This window comes from Coregonus lavaretus (assembly GCF_964263955.1).
Source record: "Coregonus lavaretus genome assembly, chromosome: 4".
In the NCBI taxonomy this organism is placed as follows: Eukaryota; Metazoa; Chordata; class Actinopteri; order Salmoniformes; family Salmonidae; genus Coregonus; species Coregonus lavaretus.
This window is the reverse complement of record NC_139991.1, coordinates 10,398,200-10,420,440: the sequence shown is the minus strand read 5'-3', so window position 1 is coordinate 10,420,440 and position 22,241 is coordinate 10,398,200. Positions and strand designations below refer to the sequence as shown.

The 22,241-nt window shown below is 43.4% G+C and overlaps 2 protein-coding genes across 2 annotated transcripts; both read left to right on the top strand.

The window, feature by feature from the left end:
- The first annotated feature begins 152 nt into the window (after positions 1–152).
- On the top strand, positions 153–12,225 carry LOC311127642 (ATM interactor-like). Its single transcript, XM_084159469.1, has 4 exons — positions 153–447; positions 4,954–5,082; positions 5,414–5,613; positions 7,166–12,225. The coding sequence occupies exons 1-4, from the start codon at positions 217–219 to the stop codon at positions 8,949–8,951; spliced, it is 2,346 nt and encodes a 781-aa protein (XP_084015595.1). The 5' UTR covers positions 153–216; the 3' UTR covers positions 8,952–12,225.
- Positions 12,226–16,667: 4,442 nt separating this feature from the next.
- On the top strand, positions 16,668–21,762 carry LOC311127909 (protein phosphatase 1 regulatory subunit 3E-like). Its single transcript, XM_084159808.1, has one exon. The coding sequence runs from the start codon at positions 16,830–16,832 to the stop codon at positions 17,751–17,753; it is 924 nt and encodes a 307-aa protein (XP_084015934.1). The 5' UTR covers positions 16,668–16,829; the 3' UTR covers positions 17,754–21,762.
- Positions 21,763–22,241: the final 479 nt, after the last annotated feature.

Here is a 22,241-nt window from a genome sequence, read left to right as displayed (position 1 = left end):
TGTAATGTATCATAGAAGTAGCTACAATATTGCTACTTGCCACCCCTCTGATGTTGCCAGGACGCTTGTGTGGGAGTGGCTGTCTGTTGCTAAGAAAGGTCTCCCGGAAGTGGACGCGTCGGAAGTGGACGCGTCCTTGTATTTTCCGGACCATATTTTCCTGGCTTGTTTCTGCTGGTTGAGGAGCGTTTGGGTTGGTAACTTGTCAACAGAAACATGGCTGCCTCTGCGTCGGGGAAAGCAAACCGAAACGATAACGCTTCCATGGGCAGTCAAAAATGCATCCAAGAGCACCCCGCACAGACGCGGGAGATTATCAAGCCGTCTATCATGGAGCTCACCAAAGAAGTGCGGACCAATATCCTCTGCACCGTGGAAGGATGTGGCAAGATTCTACCGAACACGCCAGCCCTGAACATGCATCTGGTGAAGTCCCACAGAGTAAAGGTAGCTAGCTTGTTAGCCTCTTTGCAAGCTAACCTACGGGGCTACTGATGTATTTCAATACGTAGTCTTTCTATTTTTCAATTCATGATACTAGGATCGCTAACTAGTTGCGTTAGCTAGTTAGCGGCATGCTTATTGGAAAAACGACAAGTCATCGTGCACTGTTTGAGACTAGTACTTTGAAGTTGTCTACCTATAACTATATTGCGGATAACGTTACTTTGTAACTATTGTGTTACAATGCTTTAAGCAATGTTTCAATCATCCTAGGCTAGGATCATAGCTGTATGAGACTGATTATCCTGGCTGTTAAATTAACTAGCTTTCTTGTACTGCCTTTACATGTCTGACATACAAATATATTCTCTGTTCAAACACACACGGTTAGATGCGCACAATAATACGATTATTGTGGATAGTCAGATTAATATAATAGTTCGTTTAAAACGTTTACATGCTTTGTAAGAACAACGTCGATTTCACTAATAATCCTGTTTACATGGACATCTGAAATTACTGTACCCCCGCACATTGACTCGGTACCGGTACAACCTGTATGTCTCATTATTGTTATTTTATTGTAACTTTTATTTTTTTAACTTTAGTTTATTTAGTAAATATTTTCTTAACTCTATTTCCTTAACTGCATTGTTGGTTAAGGGCTTGTAAGTAAGCATTTCATGGTAAAGTGTACACCTGTTGTATTAGGTGCATGTGACAAATAACATTTTATTTGATTTTGATGGGACTTTTGATAAATGCAGAAAATCGCCAATCAAAATAAACGTTTACCACATTGACCATATTATTTTAACGAAGACTATTTGATTCTGAGTTAGGACATATAACGTTTGAATGTGAAAAGATGCATACTTTAAGATCTTCCGAACTCACTTCACCAACGCATGAGGTAGGCTTGCGCTAGGGCTACTGGCACATGCGCAGATCAAATACACCGCTGGAACGCGGATTAAACCGTTTTCATGCCTTAATTCGAAGATTGCTCAGAAAACAAGGTGTTTTAATCAGCGTATGTTTACTTCGATTAAGACCTTACGCCGATTAAGATAAGCAGAGTAAGGTGTTTACATGATTAATGACATACTCGGCCTTCTGCCATAATCAGTTTAATATCGAATTATTAGTGTGCATGTAAACATACTTGTCTCCATGCCCACATAGCCTAATTTTGTGTCATATTATTGACAGTCAGAAATGTCTGGAAATTCGAGCAATTAAAATAACCTTTAGTGAATTAATGTTTAAATGGCTGAAGAAGATGGCCTAAGCCTAGATGTGCAATGAAATCAGTCTCACCATACAACTAACCGTTAATGTCACACTGTCTTTAGCCTAAATATGAATATTGGCTATAGTAAGGGAAAGTCTTGTAGACAAAGGTCCTCCACTTGAACAGAAATGTATGCAATGTCCTCGCCAAGTCTTGCTGCCCCCGTGGGAGTCCTAATGATTCCAGTTTCCCCCAAATGAATGCTGTTCTCTGCTGGGATCTAGCTGTCTTGTCTTGCTACAGACTGAGCTCTTTGTAAGAAAATAAAAGGTGAATGTTTGAATTTGAATTAGGTCTGAAAAGCACTTCATGCTCCTCATTTCCCCACATAAGTACTAACTGTTCTCAATACTGAACCAATTCAAATGGGCCTAATGCAGGAGAATGAGAGATGGAGGAGAAAAAGCATGGTGCAGCAGTTCATGAAGGAAACACAATGTCAATCTGAACAAAATGGTGTTGAGTGAGCATAGTCTTAGATGTCCATGACTGTGTGAAAGGACTGACAGTAGAGGTAACGCTACCCTTGCTTTCGAGAACCCAAGGCATTAACAAGGCATTCTGCCTTATCACCAAGGTTCTCAACTATAAGCACCGCTTACCGGTGGGACCATGTGACTACAATCCCGACGCTCTGTTTTAACGTTTAGAAACGTCAATAATCATAGCTTGTTTTCAAAACATATGGAACTTATCTTTCATATGAATGAGAAATAATATTTCAATAAAATACATTTACTATAGCAGGTTTGCACAGATCCATACGTCTGTGTGCCTCCAGTGACGAACTACACTTCCTCTACAGTTACGCTTACACACAGGTGTTCGAGCACGCTAGATAGCTAGTTAGCACAGGTGGTCGCCTCTGTCTTCCGTAAACAAGCACTGTAACATGGAGATATGGCCGCGTGGGAACACTAACCATTTAAAGGTGTGTAGAAATGTAACCGTTTTGTTTTTTGAAAATGATTTCTCACTGATCTGAAAGATACGTTACTTATGTTTCCAAAACCGTATCGGAAGCGAGACGTGTTAACATTCAGAATGAGTGTCTGGGCTCTTAACAAAACTCCCCCGGCCAGAAGATACCTTCATAAATAGACACTAAATGTAGTTATGGGCTAACGCTACCCTACCGGAGTCATCAGGGCAGGACAGCACAGGCTGCTTTCTGTCCCTCCGCTGTTACTCACACACTGGTCAGGCATGTTCTTTTTTATTCCTCAACGCAGAAAGAGATATGATTTGGGTTATAACACTGTTGTCGCTGGACACTCACTGTGCCTTAGCTCTGCTGAACTGCCATATCACATTTGCTGGCCAACTGCTGTAACACAACAATCAATTTAATTTCACACACTTCTGAACATTACAACGCACACTCAAATATTAGCCTATGCACTGTACTAGGCAGGCTGTAGTGTAGACTAGTCACACTTCCTGTGTAATGGCTGTGTGGAGGGTGTTAGTGAGTCACTCAACATGTTAAACTCGCAAGTTAAATACTTTTGATGACCTGACTCCTTGATGTAGCACACTGACATATTTTCAGTTTGCATTTCCTAGCTGCGGTGCTGCCCAGCAGACCCTACCCAAGCTGTCTTGTAGCAGACAGAAACAAAGCTATCTCTGCCCTGCCTGACTGTATCACCGTCTGTCAATGCACTGTGCCTGGTCTGTCTGCAGGGAAGGGACATAATAGTGTCATGGAGAGCAGCTCAGGGACTGTGCTCTGGCCTAGAACAGACAGTCTGAATGCTGCTGCAAGACGCCAGTTAGTCCATCTGCTGCTGCAAGACGCCTATGCAGAACTGTATGCCTCTGACATCGCCTGTACAATAGTATAAGAAACAGTGTCTGTGTTCACTGTGAAGACAGATCATTTTAGCACTATGCAGGATGTTTATGTATATTAGCCTAATTTACATCAAAATGTCTCTTTTTATAAGTACTGTACCAATGACACAGTAGATGTAGCCTACTAGGTGACCTTGGGCAGGGAAATACTGCAATGCTAATAATGATGGTTAGAAATACACAGGGGTCGATGCAGAGGTCTATCGGTGGCCTGTGAGGCATACCAAGCTCTATGTCAGTGCTGTACTCTTACATAAGCATCATGATGCTGTTCATTGAATTAATGCAATGTGCTGCTGACAGCTGCTTCGGCACGGCTATCTGGAGACTGCCAGGAGTGTGGAGTGACGAATCACACACTGTGGAAAGCACAAGCTCAATGTGCTGTTAAGCTTATTACTTTCATCTGAACCTCTTTAAAGTCATATACACTACCAATCAAACGTTTGGACACACCTACTCATTCAAGGGTTTTTCTTAATTTTTACAATTTTTTACATTGTAGAATAATAGTGAAGACATCAAAACTATGAAATAACACATGGAATCATGTAGTAACCAAAAAAAGTGTTAAACAAATCAAAATAGAGTTCAAGTCACAGACACATCTCAACATCAACTGTTCAGAAGGGACTGTGTGAATCAGGCCTTCATGGTCGAATTGCTGCAAAGAAACCACTACTAAAGGACACTAAAAATAATAAGAGACCTGCTTGGGCCAAGAAACACGAACAATGGACGTTAGACCGGTGGAAATCTGTCCTTTGGTCTTGAGTCCAAATTGGTGATTTTTGGTTCCAACCACCGTGTCTTTGTGAGACGTGGTGTGGGTGAACGGATGATCTCCGCATGTATAGTTCCCACTGTAAAGCGTGGAGGTGTTATGGTGTGGGGGTGCTTTGCTGGTGACACTGTATGTGATTTATTTAGAATTCAAGGCACACTTAACCACCATGGCTACCACAGAATGATTCCGTATGTGTTATTTCATAGTTTTGATGTCTTCACTATTATTCTACAATGTAGAAAATAGTTTAAAAAAAGAAAAACCCTTGAATGAGTAGGTGTGTCCAAACTTTTGACTGATACTGTAGATGTGGACCTACCATCTGGAACACCTTTGTCTGTGTATTTGCCATTCGCATGGTTTTCTACAAAGGATAATTGGCGTGTCCATCCGCTGGAAGTTTTCATTGTAATGGTACTCTGAGAGAGAGAGCGCCTAGGCTAAAATCATCACTCACTAACTAAAGTATAACTAATGCCTAGCCTTTAGCTCTCAACGGTCTTGAGATAGATTACACTAAATCCTAAGCCTATAGTATCACAATCTAATCATTCATCCTCTCTCTCCATAGGACGGTCTTGTCAACCCCACCATCAGGAAGGACATGAAGGGCTCCCAGAAGCTGCTCTACTGTTGTCCCATAGAGGGCTGTCCACGAGGCCCCAACAGACCCTTCTCTCAGTTCTCCCTGGTTAAACAGGTACCACATCACTACAGTCAGTTTAAGATCTGTATAATGCCAGAGAGAGCCTGACTGAAACCACCTGAGTCAGACTCATGAGGATTGTCTAATGAATTGAAAGACTGAGTCAGACATTTCCTCCTGGGTTTTCCTGCTTTGGAGCTCCCCTGAGATCCTGATGGTTGATGGGAATTGTAAATGATTGGAAAGTGTGTCTTTATAATTATATCTCAATAGAGAGGCTTTTGAAGTGTAACTAGGAAATTGGAACATTCCTTTATAGCTTTCTTCCAGTTCATGTAACGAGTAACTTCCTCTCATAGCCCTATGCGTATTCTGCTCTTTCCAGCACTTTATGAAGATGCATGCAGAGAAGAAGCACAGGTGTTCCAAGTGCAACAACGGCTACAGCACAGAGTGGGACCTGAGGCGCCACATAGAGGACTGTGGGAGGACCTACCGCTGCACATGTGGCTGCCCTTACGCCAGCAGAGCGGCGCTACTGTCACATATCTACAGGACCGGCCATGAGGTCCCCACAGAACACAGGTATACACTCAGTGTACGAAACATAAGGAACACGTGCTCTTTCCATGACATAGACTGAGCAGGTGAATCCAAGTGAAAGCTATGATCCCTTATTGATGTCACCTGTTAAATCCACTTCAATCAGTGTAGATGAAGGGGAGGATACAGGTTAAAGAAGGATTTGTAAGCCTTGAGACAGTTGAGACATGGATTGTGTATGTGTGCCATTCAGAGGGTGATGGGCAACACAAAATATTTAAGTGCTTAGGAACGGGGAATGGTGGTAGGTGCCAGACACACTGGTTTGTGTCAAGAACTGCAACGTTGCTGGGTTTTTCATGCTCAACAGTTTCCCATGTGTATCAAGAATGGTCCACTACCCAAAGGACATCCAGCAAACTTGACACAACTGTGGGAAGGATTGGAATCAACATCGGCCAACATCCCTGTGGAATGCTTTTGACACCTTGCCCCGACGAATTGAGGCTGTGCAACTCAATATTGGGAAGGTGTTCTTAATGTTTTGTACACTCAGTGTATACTGGATATCATACTGGAGGGCAGTGTTTCCATTAGTCGGTTATTGATGGGTTTTGGCCGATAAAAATGCATAAAAACCGACAAATATAAGCATTGCCGGAGACAGTGTCCAGCAAAAAATATCCTCCATAAATCACATTAGCTATGCATTGAGGTTGGATCATGTCATCTTTCAATGATCTCTCTACTTTGCCTGTTTACGCTGCCTGCCTGTCTATCTTGAGCTCGTGCTCTCACTAGCAAATTGGCATTATGTCAACTGGAACTGGCCCACACATTTTTCACATGCCAGTCTGTGACACACAGCTGTGTTCTGTTTTCTATGATTTATGCTAAATTCATCTCCCTAAAAGAGAATTTACAGAAATGTCCACCAAGGAGGAATATAGGAGATGAGAATCTTGCTTCCCTACTCTTCCTCTAATCTACTGCCTGTTTGAGTAGTTAGCTAAAAAAAATGCTTAACTAGCTACTGTACCAAGGATGGAGGTACAGACAAGTGGACAAATAAATAGACACTGAAACAGAGGATTTTGACAAGCCAGATGGACAGATTGAGACATGCATTGTGCAAGGAGCCAACGTTCACTTGGTAGGCTATCCTTCCTCCTTGCATATTGCAGTCACTTCCATGTGGTGTCAATGAACCGTCAGTGGGTTCTCCTAAAAGCAATAGTCTACACATGGCATTCAAATGGGTTTCTATTAGGTAAGTCTCGCATTTGGGTGGACATGCTGGTGGAGGGGATTTAAAGATAGTGTGGACACATGGTGGCAGAGGGGCTCAAAGTCTTCAAGTGTCATGCAGTTTATCCAGTCAACCATCATGTAATTATTCAATAACGGATCATGTTGGGACTAACACCTGCATGCACAACGTGGCTTGAGAACAGACCTTGAATATGAAAACACAACGATTAAGTGAGAATGCTGGCACTGCACTTTGCTTTTATTAGTATTTGTCAAAGCTTTATAACTACCTACTGCTGTTTGGTCTGCTTGACATATTCTCTCCTCTGCCCTGTGTTTGCAGGTATCCACCAGTGAAAAAGCGGAAGATGGAGAGACAGATAAGTGGAGCAGAAAAAGTCATGCCCAGTGAATTAATGTGTCAGATCATAAAAACTGACAGAGAACTTTCAGAGGGCTCCCTCCCTTCAGACAGGGTCTGCCACAACAACCCCCCAAAACACCTCCAGAAGCTCCTCCTACCCAAGCCCAAAGTGGCACTGGTGAATTTCCCTGTGATGCAGCTGGCCCATCTCCCCGTCTTCCTCCCCTCCACAGAGAGCGGGGTTCTGAGGTCTGTGGTGCTGGCCGTGGACAGCCAGGGCTCCTTCAGCACCCTCCACCTCATGCCCCAGTCCATGGTGCCCCACCTGGACCCTAAGACCCTGGGCTTCAGGGGCAGCATGCCTGCCTCCCGCTCCAGTCTGGGGCCTGTCAGCATGGGGGTGCAGGTGAGTCTGGAGTCAGTGGGCTCTGGCAATGACCCAGGAGGAGTCAGGGGGAGAAGTACCTCCACCAACATCCAGACAGACATCTCATACTTGTCCAGGATGCCTATGGGGGACGGGGTGGGGATGGAGGTGTGCCCCATTGGTGAGTCATCAGTCTCATCGTGTTCTCAGACAGATATTAGTGTGAGTGCTCAGGTCCTGCTGCCAGTCAGTGTAGAGACCCAGACATTTCCCTCTAAGGCCAAAGCCACCACCACCATCGGGGCGCAGACCGACACCCATACCCACACCCTCAGCCAGCTGTCCTGCCCCTATTCCTCCCCATCCCAGTCCCCCTACATCACCAAGCAGACCCAGACCAGCCTCCCCCTGACTGGGTCAGAAGAGAGGGCTCAGATGGACCAGGCCATCATGTGCTCAGACCTCTTCGACAGCTACTCCCTCAGCGTCTCCACACAGACGGCACTGACAGACGGACACTTCAAAACCCACGGTGTCGACGACCCCCTCTCCGGCGCCAGTAATGGTCTCTATGACGACGACAAGTCAGCAGGAGGCATGTGTTTTGGCATGCAGACAGACAATCTCCAGTCGGGCAGCATGGCGGACAACCAAACCCAGACCACCTTGGCTCTGTTCAATGACCTGGAGAACATCTTGTCGGGTCACTCTCTGTCCGGTCACCAGACGCAGACGGATTCTTCAACAGGCTGTGGATCAGGTCTGGGCTCTGTTCAGGAACAGCACACGTGCATCGACTTTGACTTTGAGGAATTCCTGAACGCGGCCCACATCCAGACTCAGACGGAGGAGAGCGGGCTGGGGGCCGACACACCCCTGGAGGTCCTGGACATCCAGACCCAGACAGACTTCCTCCTTCTGGAGGGCCTGGGAAACAGTGAGGGGCCGGGCCGGAGCCAGGCCAGCGACCTGGAACTGGAGATGTTTGACACCCAGACCCAGACAGACCTCAACTTCCTGCTGAAAGCCGGAGGCCACATGCCCCTGGGCAACATTCTGCGACAGTCCAGCTTCTCCATGAGCACAGAGTCCTCTGACACTGAGACGCAGACCGACCTCCGCCAACCGCTGACACCAAACTCCAACACCCTTCCCTCTGTCTCCCAGGGCGATCAGGCCAGGCTCTTGAGCAGCACAGAGACTCAGACGGTGACCGACGCATCTTCTGAGGGCCTCGGAAACCTCTTTCTGACCAGCAACGAGACCCAGACAGTCATGGACGACTTCCTGTCAGCTGACATGGCTTGGAACATGGAGTCCCACTTCAGCTCGGTGGAGACGCAGACGTGTGAGGAGCTATTTGCTCTCTTTCAGCACTCCGAGAAGGTCAACAGCTGAATACCCCCCCACCACCTTCTCACCCCACACAATGGGTTTCTGGTTTCCATCCAGGAGGTCCTGGGCTCATCATCCTCTACAGTCTATGTCCCTCTACTAATGGAGGTTTAGGTGTAGAAGTGAGCCGCCTTAGAAGTCTTACAACATTCTAGGGGGGGGGGGGGGGGGGGTGTAGCATGTCTAGGATAGCATGTCCAGACATCTCCCCCCTGCTAGTTCAAAAGCACTTTATTATCAGTTCATGGATATGATTTCCCATCCTTGTTTACATGTTTATTTGCACGTGTCTTACTACTTAAATATATATTTGGTCTGAAAAGCCAATTTAGTCCGTTTACAACGTTTTAAAAGTTTGAGCACTAATGTTTGCTATAAGAGAGTATGTATTGCCTGTTGAGCCTTTCCTTAATCATATTGCTATTGAATGGCTTCCGGCAGATTTGATGTGGCATAAACGTACTAGTGAAATTCTAAGTTAGTTGCCGCACTCCCATTGTTGACATGTGATTGTGAAGTTCAGTCTTGTAGAATTGCCCTATTGTTACAGGGCCACCCACCTATAAACTGGGTCACCACGTTAGCAGACTAGCCTGTCATTGTCTTTGACTTATTCATTAGCTGGCTGTAAGTGTATAGCAGCACAGTGTGCTGAAGTGATACAACACTGTAGAGAAACACTATGAGGATCTAGCTACTCTCTAGTCACTGTGATTACATTGTGGTTGTGTATGTCCACCACCGCCATATACAGTGCCTTCAGAAAGTATTCACACCCCTTGACTTTTTCCACATTTTGTTGTTACAAAGTGGGATTAAATTTGATTTAATTATCATTTTTGTTGTCAGCGATCTACACAAAATACTCTGTCAAAGTGGAACAAAAAAAATTGTATTCATGGAAAATATAACAAATATATCTTCATTAAATAAGTGTTCAACCCCTTGAGTCAATACATGTTAGAATCACTTTCGATTACAACTGTGAGTCTTTCTGGATTGTGCAACATTTGCCCATTATTATTTTCAGAATTCTTCAAGCTCTGTCAAATTGGTTGTTGATCATTGCTAGACAACCTTTTTCAGGTCTTGCTATAGATTTTCAAGTAGATTTAAGTCAAAACTGTAACTAGTCCATGCAGGAACATTCACTGTCTTCTTGGTAAGCAACTCCAGTGTAGATTTGGCCTTGTGCTTTAGGTTATTGTCCTGCTGACAGGTGAATTCATCTCCCAGTGTCTGGTGGAAAGCAGACTGAAACAGGTTTTCCTCTAGGATTATGGCTGTGCTTAGCTCCATTCAGTGTCTTTTTTTATTCTGATAAACTCCCCAGTCCTTAATGATTACAAGCATACCCATAACATGATGCAGCCACCACTATGCTTGAATGTTTTGGAATATTTGAATTCTGTACAGGCTTCCTTCTATTCACTCTGTCAATTAGGTTAATATTGTGGAGTAACTACAATGTTGTTGATCCATCCTCAGTTTTCTCCTATCACAGCCATTAAACTCTAACTGTTTTAAAGTCACCATTGGCCTCATGGTGAAATACCTGTACGGTTAGGAAGGACGCCTGTATCTTTGGCGTGACTGGGTGTATTGATACACCATCCAAAGTGTAATTAATAACTTCATGAAATTCACTGCTCAACTGAGGGACCTTACAGATAATTTTGTGTGTGGGGGTACAGAAAATGATGTAAAAAAATGTATCATGTTAAACACTATTACTGCACACAGAGTGAGTCCATGCAACTTATTATGTGACTTGTTAAGCAAATGTTTACTCCTGAACTTATTTAGGCTTGCCATAACAAAGGGGTTGAATACTTACTGACTTAAAACATTTCAGCTTTTCATTTTATATGAATTTGTAAAAATGTCCTAAAACATAATTCCACTTTGACATTATGGGGTATTGTGTGTAGACCAGTGGCAAACAAAATTGAATCTATTTAAAATTCAGGTTGTAACACAAAATTTGTTTGGGGAAAAGGGCAATGGGTGTGAATACTTTCTGAAGGCACTGTATAACAACCCCACTAAACGTTAGGGAACATTAACTGACGAAATATTACAATTTCTATCAAACTTTTCTTGAACTATCTACTCTAAAGCCTACTGTATTGGTCATAGCTAGCTTTTGGTATCATTACAATATTTTACCTCATTTGCACATGCACCCCATTCAGATTTCAAGAAACAGGCATTTGTTGTGAACTTTACAAGAGCTCTCCAAGTTATGAGTATTTCCCCATGTTTGATTTTGTTACGTTGGTGCCTTAAAGTATTTTTCATTATGTATTTTTTTGTTTTCATTGGGCAGTGATGCACTAAGCAGCTTTAAGAGGTAGGAAGAAGTTCAGGATCAAAATGTATTTAACATTTAAATTATATTTATTTGTGGAGGGCGTATTGGAAGAATACTTCAAATACTTGAGTATCTTTAATTTGAATGTTGAGTACATTTTCTGTACCTCTACTTTCAAAAACATTTGGTTGCACGATATGTTAGAATGCCTTCTATGAGTTGTATTTGGAAAAAGCTGTTTTGTGTTACGCATCTAGGTTCTAAGAATGCTATGCAGTATTTTGTCCAAGGCAGCATTCGCCCTACTGTGGTACACTATCAATATGTATAGAACTGTACCCAGAAACTGCAGATTGTAGCCTACATGACACTGTGCCCATACTACACAACATGGCTTAGTTTTTGCACTGCATCTTAAAGTAATCGAAACAGGACCGTTTCATTCCAGTTTATAACAGACTTTCATACTCGACCACTACATTTCATAACAATGTATTGTACTGTACTATGCTGTACTGAATACACTACTATTTAATTTATCGTTCTTGAACTTGATTATAATAGCACTGAGGGAAAAACTGCCTTGCTTAAAAAACTACATGGCAGGGTTGGAGTCAATTCCATTTTAATTCTAGGCAATTGAGAAAGTAAACCAAATTACAATTCCAATCTTTCCTCATTGAAGATAATTGGAATTTCAGTGTACTTCCTGAATTGAAATGGAATTGACCCCAACCCATGGTACATGGGGGTGTCAACTTCAGCGCTTCGGTTTTTCTCAGTAGGGAGTGCATGCAGTCTTTGGTGCCAAGATAAACGATTTCAGTTGCATTTCTGTTTGTAGCCTTATCTGTTGTATTTCAGTTGCCTGAATGTATAGAGGGTTGATGAAGGTTGCCTCTCGCTGTTTGTTTTGTTGTTGATGATATGCAGCAGACGCTCATAATAAACTCTTCAAAAAGGGTTGAGGTAGTAGCTGGTTGTTTGTACTAGCTTAGTCTTAGTTCACTTCAAATCAAAGGACAGGAATGCAGTGCTGTATAAAGCCAAGTCAAATATTTTATTAATGATTAAAGCACAGGCTACTTTTGACTTACAACACCATCCTCTACATTGCACACTCAACGTGCAATTTTTCGGTAAACGTCAGTCACAGTTTTCACCTGGGTTGTATGGCAGTACAAGTTAGTTTACTATGTACGTGTATTATGCTCAGTCCGTTTGAATACAATATTGTAATTTGGACTATGATACTAATTCCTCCCCCAACACACCTATGCTGTCACAGACCCTCAGAATCACAGTGTGGGTCACATCTAGCATGTAATTCAATAGGCTACCAATGACATCTTCGCATGGGTTGGTACACTACAATCACCGACTGCTCATTGCATTAGAGTGCAATAGCACTAGCATGCTTTGGCAATGGCTCAGAGCATGTTTTGTCATACTGAGGAGCACCGAGGGGTTCTGACAAGAATAATGTCTGCAGTGTAACATTCAGGAATCCAAGAAACCGACCTAGAGCTCAGCATTGTAGAGGAGGTAGCACAATTGGAATAATGTCTGCAGTGTAACATTCAGGAATCCAAGAAACCGACCTAGAGCTCAGCATTGTAGAGGAGGAGCACAATTGCTGGGAAACTAAAAGCTCAAGCGTGAGCACCACAATAAAAGCACATGCAAAATGTAGAACTAAACGCTGCCATCACGCATACATATTCATTCATAGTCCCCTGTAGCTCAGTTGGTAGAGCATGGCGCTTGCAACGCCAGGGTTGTGGGTTCGTTTCCCACGGGGGGCCAGTATGAAAATGTATGCTCTCACTAACTGTAAGTCGCTCTGGATAAGAGCGTCTGCTAAATGACTAAAAATGTAAAATGTAAATTCATCACTACATTTAAAATTATTAACTTCATATGTCCAGGTGCGTGGAGTGTTTGTAATTAAGGCATGCTCATGTAACAGTTAATGGATTTCACTCTGAATAATCAGTGGTAAGAAATTAGCATAACATGTGTGCACAATGTATTCTAGCAATCTGGACTACTTTGCATTGCTGATGTTAGATTGCATATTATCACAGTGATGATGGACCAAATCCTACCTTTTGATACGAATGTAACACATGAATAAACTGGTTATACAATGAGACTGAGTTGGTATAGCCTATAAATCACATAGAACTAACAGCAATCTGTAAACTCATATGTCAATTCCATGTAGTGTAAAACAACCAAGTTGAATTCATCAAAGCTTTTTTAAATACAGTCATCAGTGTCATGTAAAAGATATGAAGATATCTCACAGAAAGCTTCCTTTTAATCACAAACCCACAAAGACTGAGCATTTGGGATGGGAAAGAGTATGGAGTGCAAAGTAACAGTCTCTGTTCAGAGTAGTCTCTGTGCAGAAGCTGGGATGGGCACCCTGGTTCCAAACAGAATGGGCAGCTGGGGCTCTGCCCGTTTCAGGCTCTTGGTCTTCAGTCCAAAGTAGAGTCTATGAGCACTGCTGGTCCGGGGATCCTGTCTGAGGTGTCTGCCCAGGGGGTAGGTGGCACGGGCTAGAGGCTCTGCCAGTGTGCTGAGGGGCATGTCACATCTCTTGGGGACGGGGATGCTGAAAGCAGACAACAGGTGGTGGCTCTGCTTGGACGGCCAGTACTTAGAGGTGAGGGATCCCTGGTAGGTGTCCTTGGGCAGCCTGTCTTTGTCTGGGACAGCGTCTGCTGCTCTCGTTTCCTCTACTCTCTCCACACCTCCGCTCTCCCCGGCAGGTGTGACACCATCTGACCCAGCCTCTGCGGTCTCCCCGTCTGAGGCGCTGCGTCCCGGGCCGGCCTCCCCCCTCCGGAGCTGGCTGGTGACCCTAGGGTGTCTGGGCTGGGAGGCCTTCACGGGCGGTAGGACGGCAAAGCTGTTGATGATCAGTGTCATGGGACACTCTGAAGCTGAGTGGTGGTGGCCCTGGGAGGGGGCCGATCCCAGCAGTGAGTCACTGATCTCACACACCTCAGCCTTGTCCTCCACCATCTTGTCTCGGAGTGTCAGTTGCTGTGTGGCTTTCTGAAGGTCCCTGAAGGACTCTGGTGGGGAGTCCTCTGAAGAGACGCTAGAGGTATGACTGTAGGGTCTGTTCAGGAAGTCTCCCAGGGTTGTGGGGGGGGGTTTCTCCCATTGGTCCAGGGAGGAATCACAGAAGGACTCAGGGGAGTGGGTTAAGCTGGACTCTGAGTAAGGGGGGTCCGAGAGCTTCACGAGGTCCACACACAGGTGGCGGTGGTGGTCTGTGTCTCCAGACTTGACCCTCTTTCCTTTCCTCTGGGTCTGAACCAGGCAGCCAAGTGGAGTAGTTCTGCCCCAGCCCCGGATCTGTCTCAACAACAAACACAACAGCATTAAGGGAAACGTAATTATATTTTAATCAGTGTATCGCAACTTAGAGAAAATTAGGTTTCACCTTTTAAGATGATTTCTGAGATTAAATGTAGTTATAAACAGTGAATAAACATACTGACACTGTTTCACTTTTTCTTAACTCACATGAAATGGAAGTGTGTATCTGGTGCCTATGCAATAACTTGACACTGGCTGAATAAAAATAAAACCGCAGTGTATTACTCACAGCTTCCTCCCATCCGGAGAGACAGAGAAACTCAAATGGCTCCTGCTCTTTGGATGAGATATCCTCGCTGATATCCAAAAGGGCATCGACATGGCCTCTGTTGGGTAGTTGGCAGCTCTGGTCCCATCCTGTGTACTCGACTGCCACACTTCTGTCTTCAGCCACTTCTACAGGCGCCTGGTCCCATTCCTTGAATATGTCCATTCTAAGATGAGCCTTTCAGGGTGAAATCTGTTGAGAGTGAAAAAAACATCTCTAATTAGGCACTCATCATTACTGTCCATTTGTAGGCTCGCTGATAAGAGAGGAGATACATGTACACAAACAGCAAGCAAGCTATACGTCATTGTAAGCATTGTAAAACTATTTGTAAGATATCTGAAGACCTGTAACCTTTAACGTTAACTTTATGACATGTTAACTCAGTTTACAAACCCTGTCCATAAAATTGATTCATGAACATTTTAGCTAGCTAGCAAGAGAACCTCGCATTTCTGCCTAGCTACTAACGGTAATGTTAGGTAAACTAGCAATGTAAGTAGGAAGCTTGTTCTAACGTTAGCTGAAGCCAGAAGCAAGGCTGTAAAAGAGACAACTTACCATTAAAGGGGGTCGAGTTCGACATTGGCTCCTTGAGGTTTTTACATTCAACTTAATAGGCAGTAACATAGAATAGTCATCAAATATTTATTACAGTTTTGCAGATCACAGGAGACGACCCCAAACAAAGTCAAAGATGTGCTAGGCACACAAAGTGTTTGGAGTGGAGATAGAACGCCGTTGCCATGACAACTCCGCTACAATAGGGCGCCCATAAGTGACGTATGGAAAAGAAGAGGAAAAATGGGAGGGGGACTTGAGAAAGCAAGTTGCAGTTGATGTAACAATTTCTACACCTGGATTTGTTGCTTGTTACAATTCGTGATTTGCATCATGGTGTCCACTATGTTGCTGACTATTTCATTCAATAGCTATAATTAGGACTAACCCTATAATTTCTGTAATCTATAGTAATATATCCTATACAATATGATTTAAAATAGCCCAGAATAACATTATTATAATATGAATAGTATAACATAAGGCTATAAAATAGTTGGCAGGGGCACATATGAATTTGATCTGTACTTGACTTGAAATAGGTTCCAGTACTCATTTTGGGATATAGGATTTGATAAGTTAAGTTAAGATAAGTTATATTCTTCAAGAATCAATTGGTATATATTATTAATTAAGTCCCAAAATGTATATAGCAACTTAAAGATTATAGCTTTAAAAAACAGCTGATTTAATAGGTTACTCTTGATATCTATTTTAGAATAAATGTTTATGACAGTTATCTGCTTATTGCTTCTAAAAGAGGAAGCTGTGCGTTTTTTGCTCATGGTTGAAATGAGATTGCCACATCGCTCCGGCTAAACGCCACGCCCACTAACGTTTCTTCTCCATGAAGCAATCGATACAGCAGCGGAATTAAATTCAGGATGAGTCGTTAGGCAAGAAATGAGACGTGCTATTCGGCACGTTGTGGTCCAGCCAGGGCCAAACCTTATGACTATAATGTCATGCCTCTCACTGGGTCCACCTAGCTCTGTGCAGTTTTATGTGCACTGTAATCTCAGCCCTTGACTGGGGCATGCTGCTGGAAAATGTGCACAGTGATAAGGGAATCCCATATTTTATATTCTTTAATAATGAACGAATTTGTATGCCTGTGAATGAAATATAAAGTGACGTTAGGGAGGCATGTTTGGTATTTGTTGTTCTAGCTGCACTTGCAGCAGCTTGGCTTATTGGTTCAGAAATGCGCAGTGTCACAGTCTGACGTGGTACCACGGCGTTTATCCGTGTGTTTATATCTTACACCTAACGGCGTGTTCCTTTCTCCGTGCCTCTGATCACGACGACTTCGACTGAAGACCAGCGACTCTCCCGCTTTATGGAAACCGAGGCTGTGCATTCTGTCGTGGTCATGCTGCCTCCCAAGAACTGCCTCCCGAGGAACTACAGCTGCATAGCTGGATTGTTCGGGAGCTTGGCAGCAGACCCGAGACTAGAAGACGTGGAGGGGATGGAGCTGAATGGAACATGCGAGCCCATCGAGATGCACCATGTGGTGGATGAGAGACCAAGAGGCCGGGAATCCTTCCTCAAACCCCCGCAGAGTCCGAACCTGCGCCGGAGGTGCACGTCTCTGCCGACCCCCATAGAGAGAGCGAAACTTGAGATCTCCCGCAGCCGGAGTCCCTGCAGCCAGAAAAAGGTCCGTTTCGCCGACTCTCTGGGTCTGGAGCTCACCTCTGTGAAGCACTTCAATGACACAGACATGCCCAATGTGCCGGAGCGCATAATGGCCACATTCGACAGGGGTCCCCTCCATCTGAATCCCTTTGATAAGTTCCCCAGGGCACCTACCACCCAGTCAATTTTTATGGAGATGCAATTCAAGAACCCCGGGACCCTACCAGGCTTTAATGAGAAAGTGAAAGAAGTGAAAGTGTTGTTGGAGTGTGCTGAAGCCGACGAGTTCAGTCTGTCTGGCGTCGTGCGGGTTTTGAACATGGCTTTCGAGAAAAGTGTCTATTTGAGGTTCTCAATCAACAACTGGATAACCTTCATGGACAGTCTGGCATCATATATCCCAGAATCAAGCGACGGCGTGACAGACAAATTCTCCTTTAAGATAATCACCCCAACGACATTTCTGGAGAGTGGAGGCACATTGCAGTTTGCCATTAGATACTGCGTTGGTGGAGATGAGTATTGGGACAATAATAACGGGGTCAACTACAAAGTGCGACGCCACAGGTTTAAGATTTCCCCACCCCGTGAGTGGGAGGATGGCTGGATTCACTTCATCTAACCTGCATGCGCCCTTTGGCGTTCTCACCAGCGCACTGTGTGTGTAAAGCGCGCAATCTCTCCACGGGCACCGCTTTACCATAATGAAGAATAGCCCTAGCCTAGGCTATAGCCTCTACACATTGTGTTAATGATCCAACTGCCGTGTCCAGCTGTACACTCAGTCATTCTTGACATTGTTTGGGATATGTTTTTTGTTTCTTCACCACTGTCACATTGCTTTTGTTTCATGTCATTATGTTTGACAGATTTGACAGGATTGAGAAAGACAAGCCCTTTATTAGGAGGTGAATCTGCTATATGATCATTTGCCTTGGTGTGGGGGCTTTGTACAGTCCTGTGCCCTTTGGTGGGGAACGACCATACCCTTATGTAATGCAGGGACACGTGCCATTGAAAACGTGCCCTGAATATAACCCGTTTAAGCATCACTGTCCCTCACTAAAACGCAGCGATGCTCGCCACTTTTGACTATTTTATTTAACATCTTGTGCGATGTCGTAACTGTCAACGAATGCTTTTAAGACACTGGGGGAAATGGTTATGAAAAATACAAAGACAGCCCATCTTCTCTTTGTTAATTTCAGATAGCAAGGGACTGTGCTCACGTGTATCTCGCCTGTGCACCTATCATACCGTCTTTCAGTCCAATTCTCTCTCATCTGAAAACTCCACCGGATGGGACAGCTCAGAGGCTCAGTAACACCAATATTCGCGCTGGATAAACAAAGGAAATATCAAATTGCCATTTGTTTGACCAATTCCTCATCTTTTCATCTTCTTGGATATGCCTTATAATAACCCTTAGAAGTAACGGGGACCGCTGCTGTGCTTTTATCCTGATCAATATTGGGTGTATTCAGTTTTATAGCTATTACAACACGAATATTTCAATGTTGGGGAAATAATTAATACTCTCTATAGCAATGCTCAACGAGATGATGTTTGACAAAGGAAATCATCCCACGAGCCTTGTTCGCTGGTTATAAATGCATCAGAAAACGATTTTCCAGAGGAGGCAAACCAATAGCAGTAGAGTAGACTGTGGAGCCATACAGTCTAGCAGTAGGCTAGTAGGATGATCTGGTATGACCCCCAAACATATAACATAATAATATGTGGATCTTTACCACTCTCAAATGCCAAATAATGCATATACTATATGCATTATGTTAAACACGCGGGCAAAGAAAAACTATTATACAGAAAAACTATTATACAGAAAAACTATTATACAGAATATTTTGTACAGGATCTTATGATAGATTTTTCTCTGCAGTGCAGTCTGCATGTGTCTAATTGATTTCCAGCACCACTAATCACAGATCTGCCTAAACGTAATGGCATGACAGTTTATATTTTACAGCATTCCTGTTGTGACACTCTTGATCTCAACCAGTCACAATAATTCACCAGGTGTCTTGTTGTAAACAATAGTTGAGGATAGCTCTAGTCCTAAGGTCCACTGCAGAGTCAGTCACCCTGCCTCATCTACCTTCTTCAAGTTGAGCTATAATGACAAAATCCACACGGATATCACTCCATTTTATAACTGTTATTACACAATGACAACTTACAGAGACAGATACTGCTGGACTTTTGTTTATGTTCCTTGTTGGACTTGAAATGCAACGGTTGCTGTTGAAAATTATATATTTACCTCAGATCGTTTCTAGAGTGCGGACCTGACGATCTTCCAAAAAATCCAGGTTTTTCTCCTTTTATTCAGGTTGAACAAAACAAAACATTATTTTTTTATGAAATACACTAGAACCAAAATAGTCAAACTCATGGCATTTTTAAAACACATCCAGTCCAGTAAAACAGTAGCGTTTCATTGTCAGTATTTTGTAAATAACTTCCACTGTGCAGTGTTGTCTTTTGAGGTAGTACTATTACACTGGTGATCTAAACTGCTTTTACTGATTTCAAAGTTGCAATGTTAGACTTGGCTGATGATATAGAAAAGAACAGTGTTTGTTTGGTAGGACTACATATTGTACAGTTGATACTATAGCACTGGTGCTTCATGCTGAACTCGTTTGTTGGCACATTGGCATCACAAACAGTGCCTTCGGAAAGTATTCAGACCACTTGACTTCTTCCTCATTTTGTTACGTTACAGCCTTAATCTAAAATGGATTAAATAAAAACATTTCCTCAGCAATCTACACACAATACCTCATAATGACAAAGTGAAAACAGGTTTTTCGAAACATATAGACATTTATTAAAACAAAAAACAGAAGTACCTTATTTACATAAGTATTCAGACCCTTTGCTATGAGACTCGAAATTGAGCTCAGGTGCATCCTGTTTCCATTGATCATCCTTGAGATGTTTCTACAACTTGATTGGAGTCCACCTGTGGAAAATTCAATTGATTGGACATTATTTGGAAAGGCACACACATGTCTGGATAAGGTTCCACAGTTGACAGTGCATGTCAGAGCAAAAACCAAGCTATGAGGTCGAAGGAATTGTCCGTAGAGCTCTGAGACAGGATTGTGTCGAGGCACAGATCTGGGGAAGGGTACCAAAACATTTCTGCAGCTTTGAAGGTCCCCAAGAACACAGTGGCCTCCATCATTCTAAATGGAAGAAGTTTGGAACCACCAAGACTCTTCCTAGAGCTCGCCTCACGGCCAAACTGAGCAATCGGCGGAGAAGGTCCTTGGTCCCTTGGTCTTGGAGTTTGCCAAAAGTCACCTAAAGACTCTCAGACGATGAGAAACACGATTCTCTGGTCTGATGAAACCAAGATTAAACTCTTTGGCATGAATGCCAAGCGTCACGTCTAGAGGAAACCTAGCACCATCCCTACGGTGAAGCATGGTGGTGGCAGCATCATGCTGTGGGGATGTTTTTCAGTGGCAGGGACAGGGAGACTAGTCAGGATCGAGGCAAAGATGAACAGAGCAGGTACAGAGAGATCCTTGATGAAAACCTGCTCCAGAGCGCTCAGGACCTCAGACTGGGGCAAAGGTTCACCTTCCAACAGGACAATGACCCTAAGCACACAGCCAAGACAATGCAGGAGTGGCTTCGGGACATGTCTCTGAATGTCCTTGAGTGGCCCAGCCAGATGCTGGACTTGAACCTGATCGAACATCTCTGGAGAGACCTGAAAATAGCTGTGCAGCAACGCTCCCCATCCAACCTGACAGAGCTTGAGAGGATCTGCAGAGAAGAATGGGAGAAACTCCCAAATACAGGTGTGCCAACCTTGTAGCGTCATACCCAAGAAGACTCGAGGCTGTAATCGCTGCCAAAGGTGCTTCAACAAAGTACTGAGTAAAGGGTCTGAATAATTATATAAATGTGATATTTCTGTTTAATTTATTTTTGTTATTAGCAAACATTTATAAAAACCTGTTTTTGCTTTGTCATTATGGGGTATTGTGTGTAGATTGATGAGGGGAAAAAAACTATTTAATCGATTTTAGAATAAGGCTGTGACCTAACAAAATGTGGAAAAAGTCAAGGGGTCTGAATACTTTCCGAAGGCACTGTAATGCACATGTGTCAAACTCATTCCACTGAGGGCCGAGTGTCGGCTGGTTTTTCGATCCACCCTTGTACTTGATTGATGAATTAAGGTCACTAATTAGTAAGGAACTCCTCTCACCTGGTTGTCTAGGTCTTAATTGAAAGGAATAATCTAAAACCTGCAGACACTCAGCCCTCAGTGGAATGAGTTTAACACCCCTGACATGAGGTGAGGGAGCTCATTATGGATGGATGGCAAACTAAACTTAGGTTATGGAACTCAACAGCCCACATTACACAAACTGTTTGTCTACAGGTGTACTGGATGTACAGCATGTTTAAATTCAAGTTTGAATTTATTTGGGTTGTTATAATTTGTGGGCATTTTCTATAACATGAATGTATCAATATTTTATTTTGTTGAGGAAGCCTCTGAGAGGTCATCAACTTGGAGATGTATCTGTTTAGAAAATGGAATGCATCTCTGAGAATAATATGTAGTTATATAATATACAGTGGGGGAAAAAAGTATTTAGTCAGCCACCAATTGTGCAAGTTCTCCCACTTAAAAAGATGAGAGAGGCCTGTAATTTTCATCATAGGTACACGTCAACTATGACAGACAAATTGAGAAAAAAAATCCAGAAAATCACATTGTAGGATTTTTTATGAATTTATTTGCAAATTATGGTGGAAAATAAGTATTTGGTCAATAACAAAAGTTTCTCAATACTTTGTTATATACCCTTTGTTGGCAATGACACAGGTCAAATGTTTTCTGTAAGTCTTCACAAGGTTTTCACACACTGTTGCTGGTATTTTGGCCCATTCCTCCATGCAGATCTCCTCTAGAGCAGTGATGTTTTGGGGCTGTCGCTGGGCAACACAGACTTTCAACTCCCTCCAAAGATTTTCTATGGGGTTGAGATCTGGAGACTGGCTAGGCCACTCCAGGACCTTGAAATGCTTCTTACGAAGCCACTCCTTTGTTGCCCGGGCG

What these genes read in the sequence shown, in the direction of transcription:
- LOC311127642 (XM_084159469.1), top strand. Translation starts at nt 217, where the DNA reads ATGGCTGCCTCTGCGTCGGGGAAAGCAAACCGAAACGATAACGCTTCC. An exon ending in AGTTCTCCCTGGTTAAACAG is followed by an intron (nt 5,083 to 5,413) that starts GTACCACATCAC and finishes TGCTCTTTCCAG; the next exon opens with CACTTTATGAAGATGCATGC. An exon ending in GAGGTCCCCACAGAACACAG is followed by an intron (nt 5,614 to 7,165) that starts GTATACACTCAG and finishes CTGTGTTTGCAG; the next exon opens with GTATCCACCAGTGAAAAAGC.
- LOC311127909 (XM_084159808.1), top strand. Translation starts at nt 16,830, where the DNA reads ATGGAAACCGAGGCTGTGCATTCTGTCGTGGTCATGCTGCCTCCCAAG.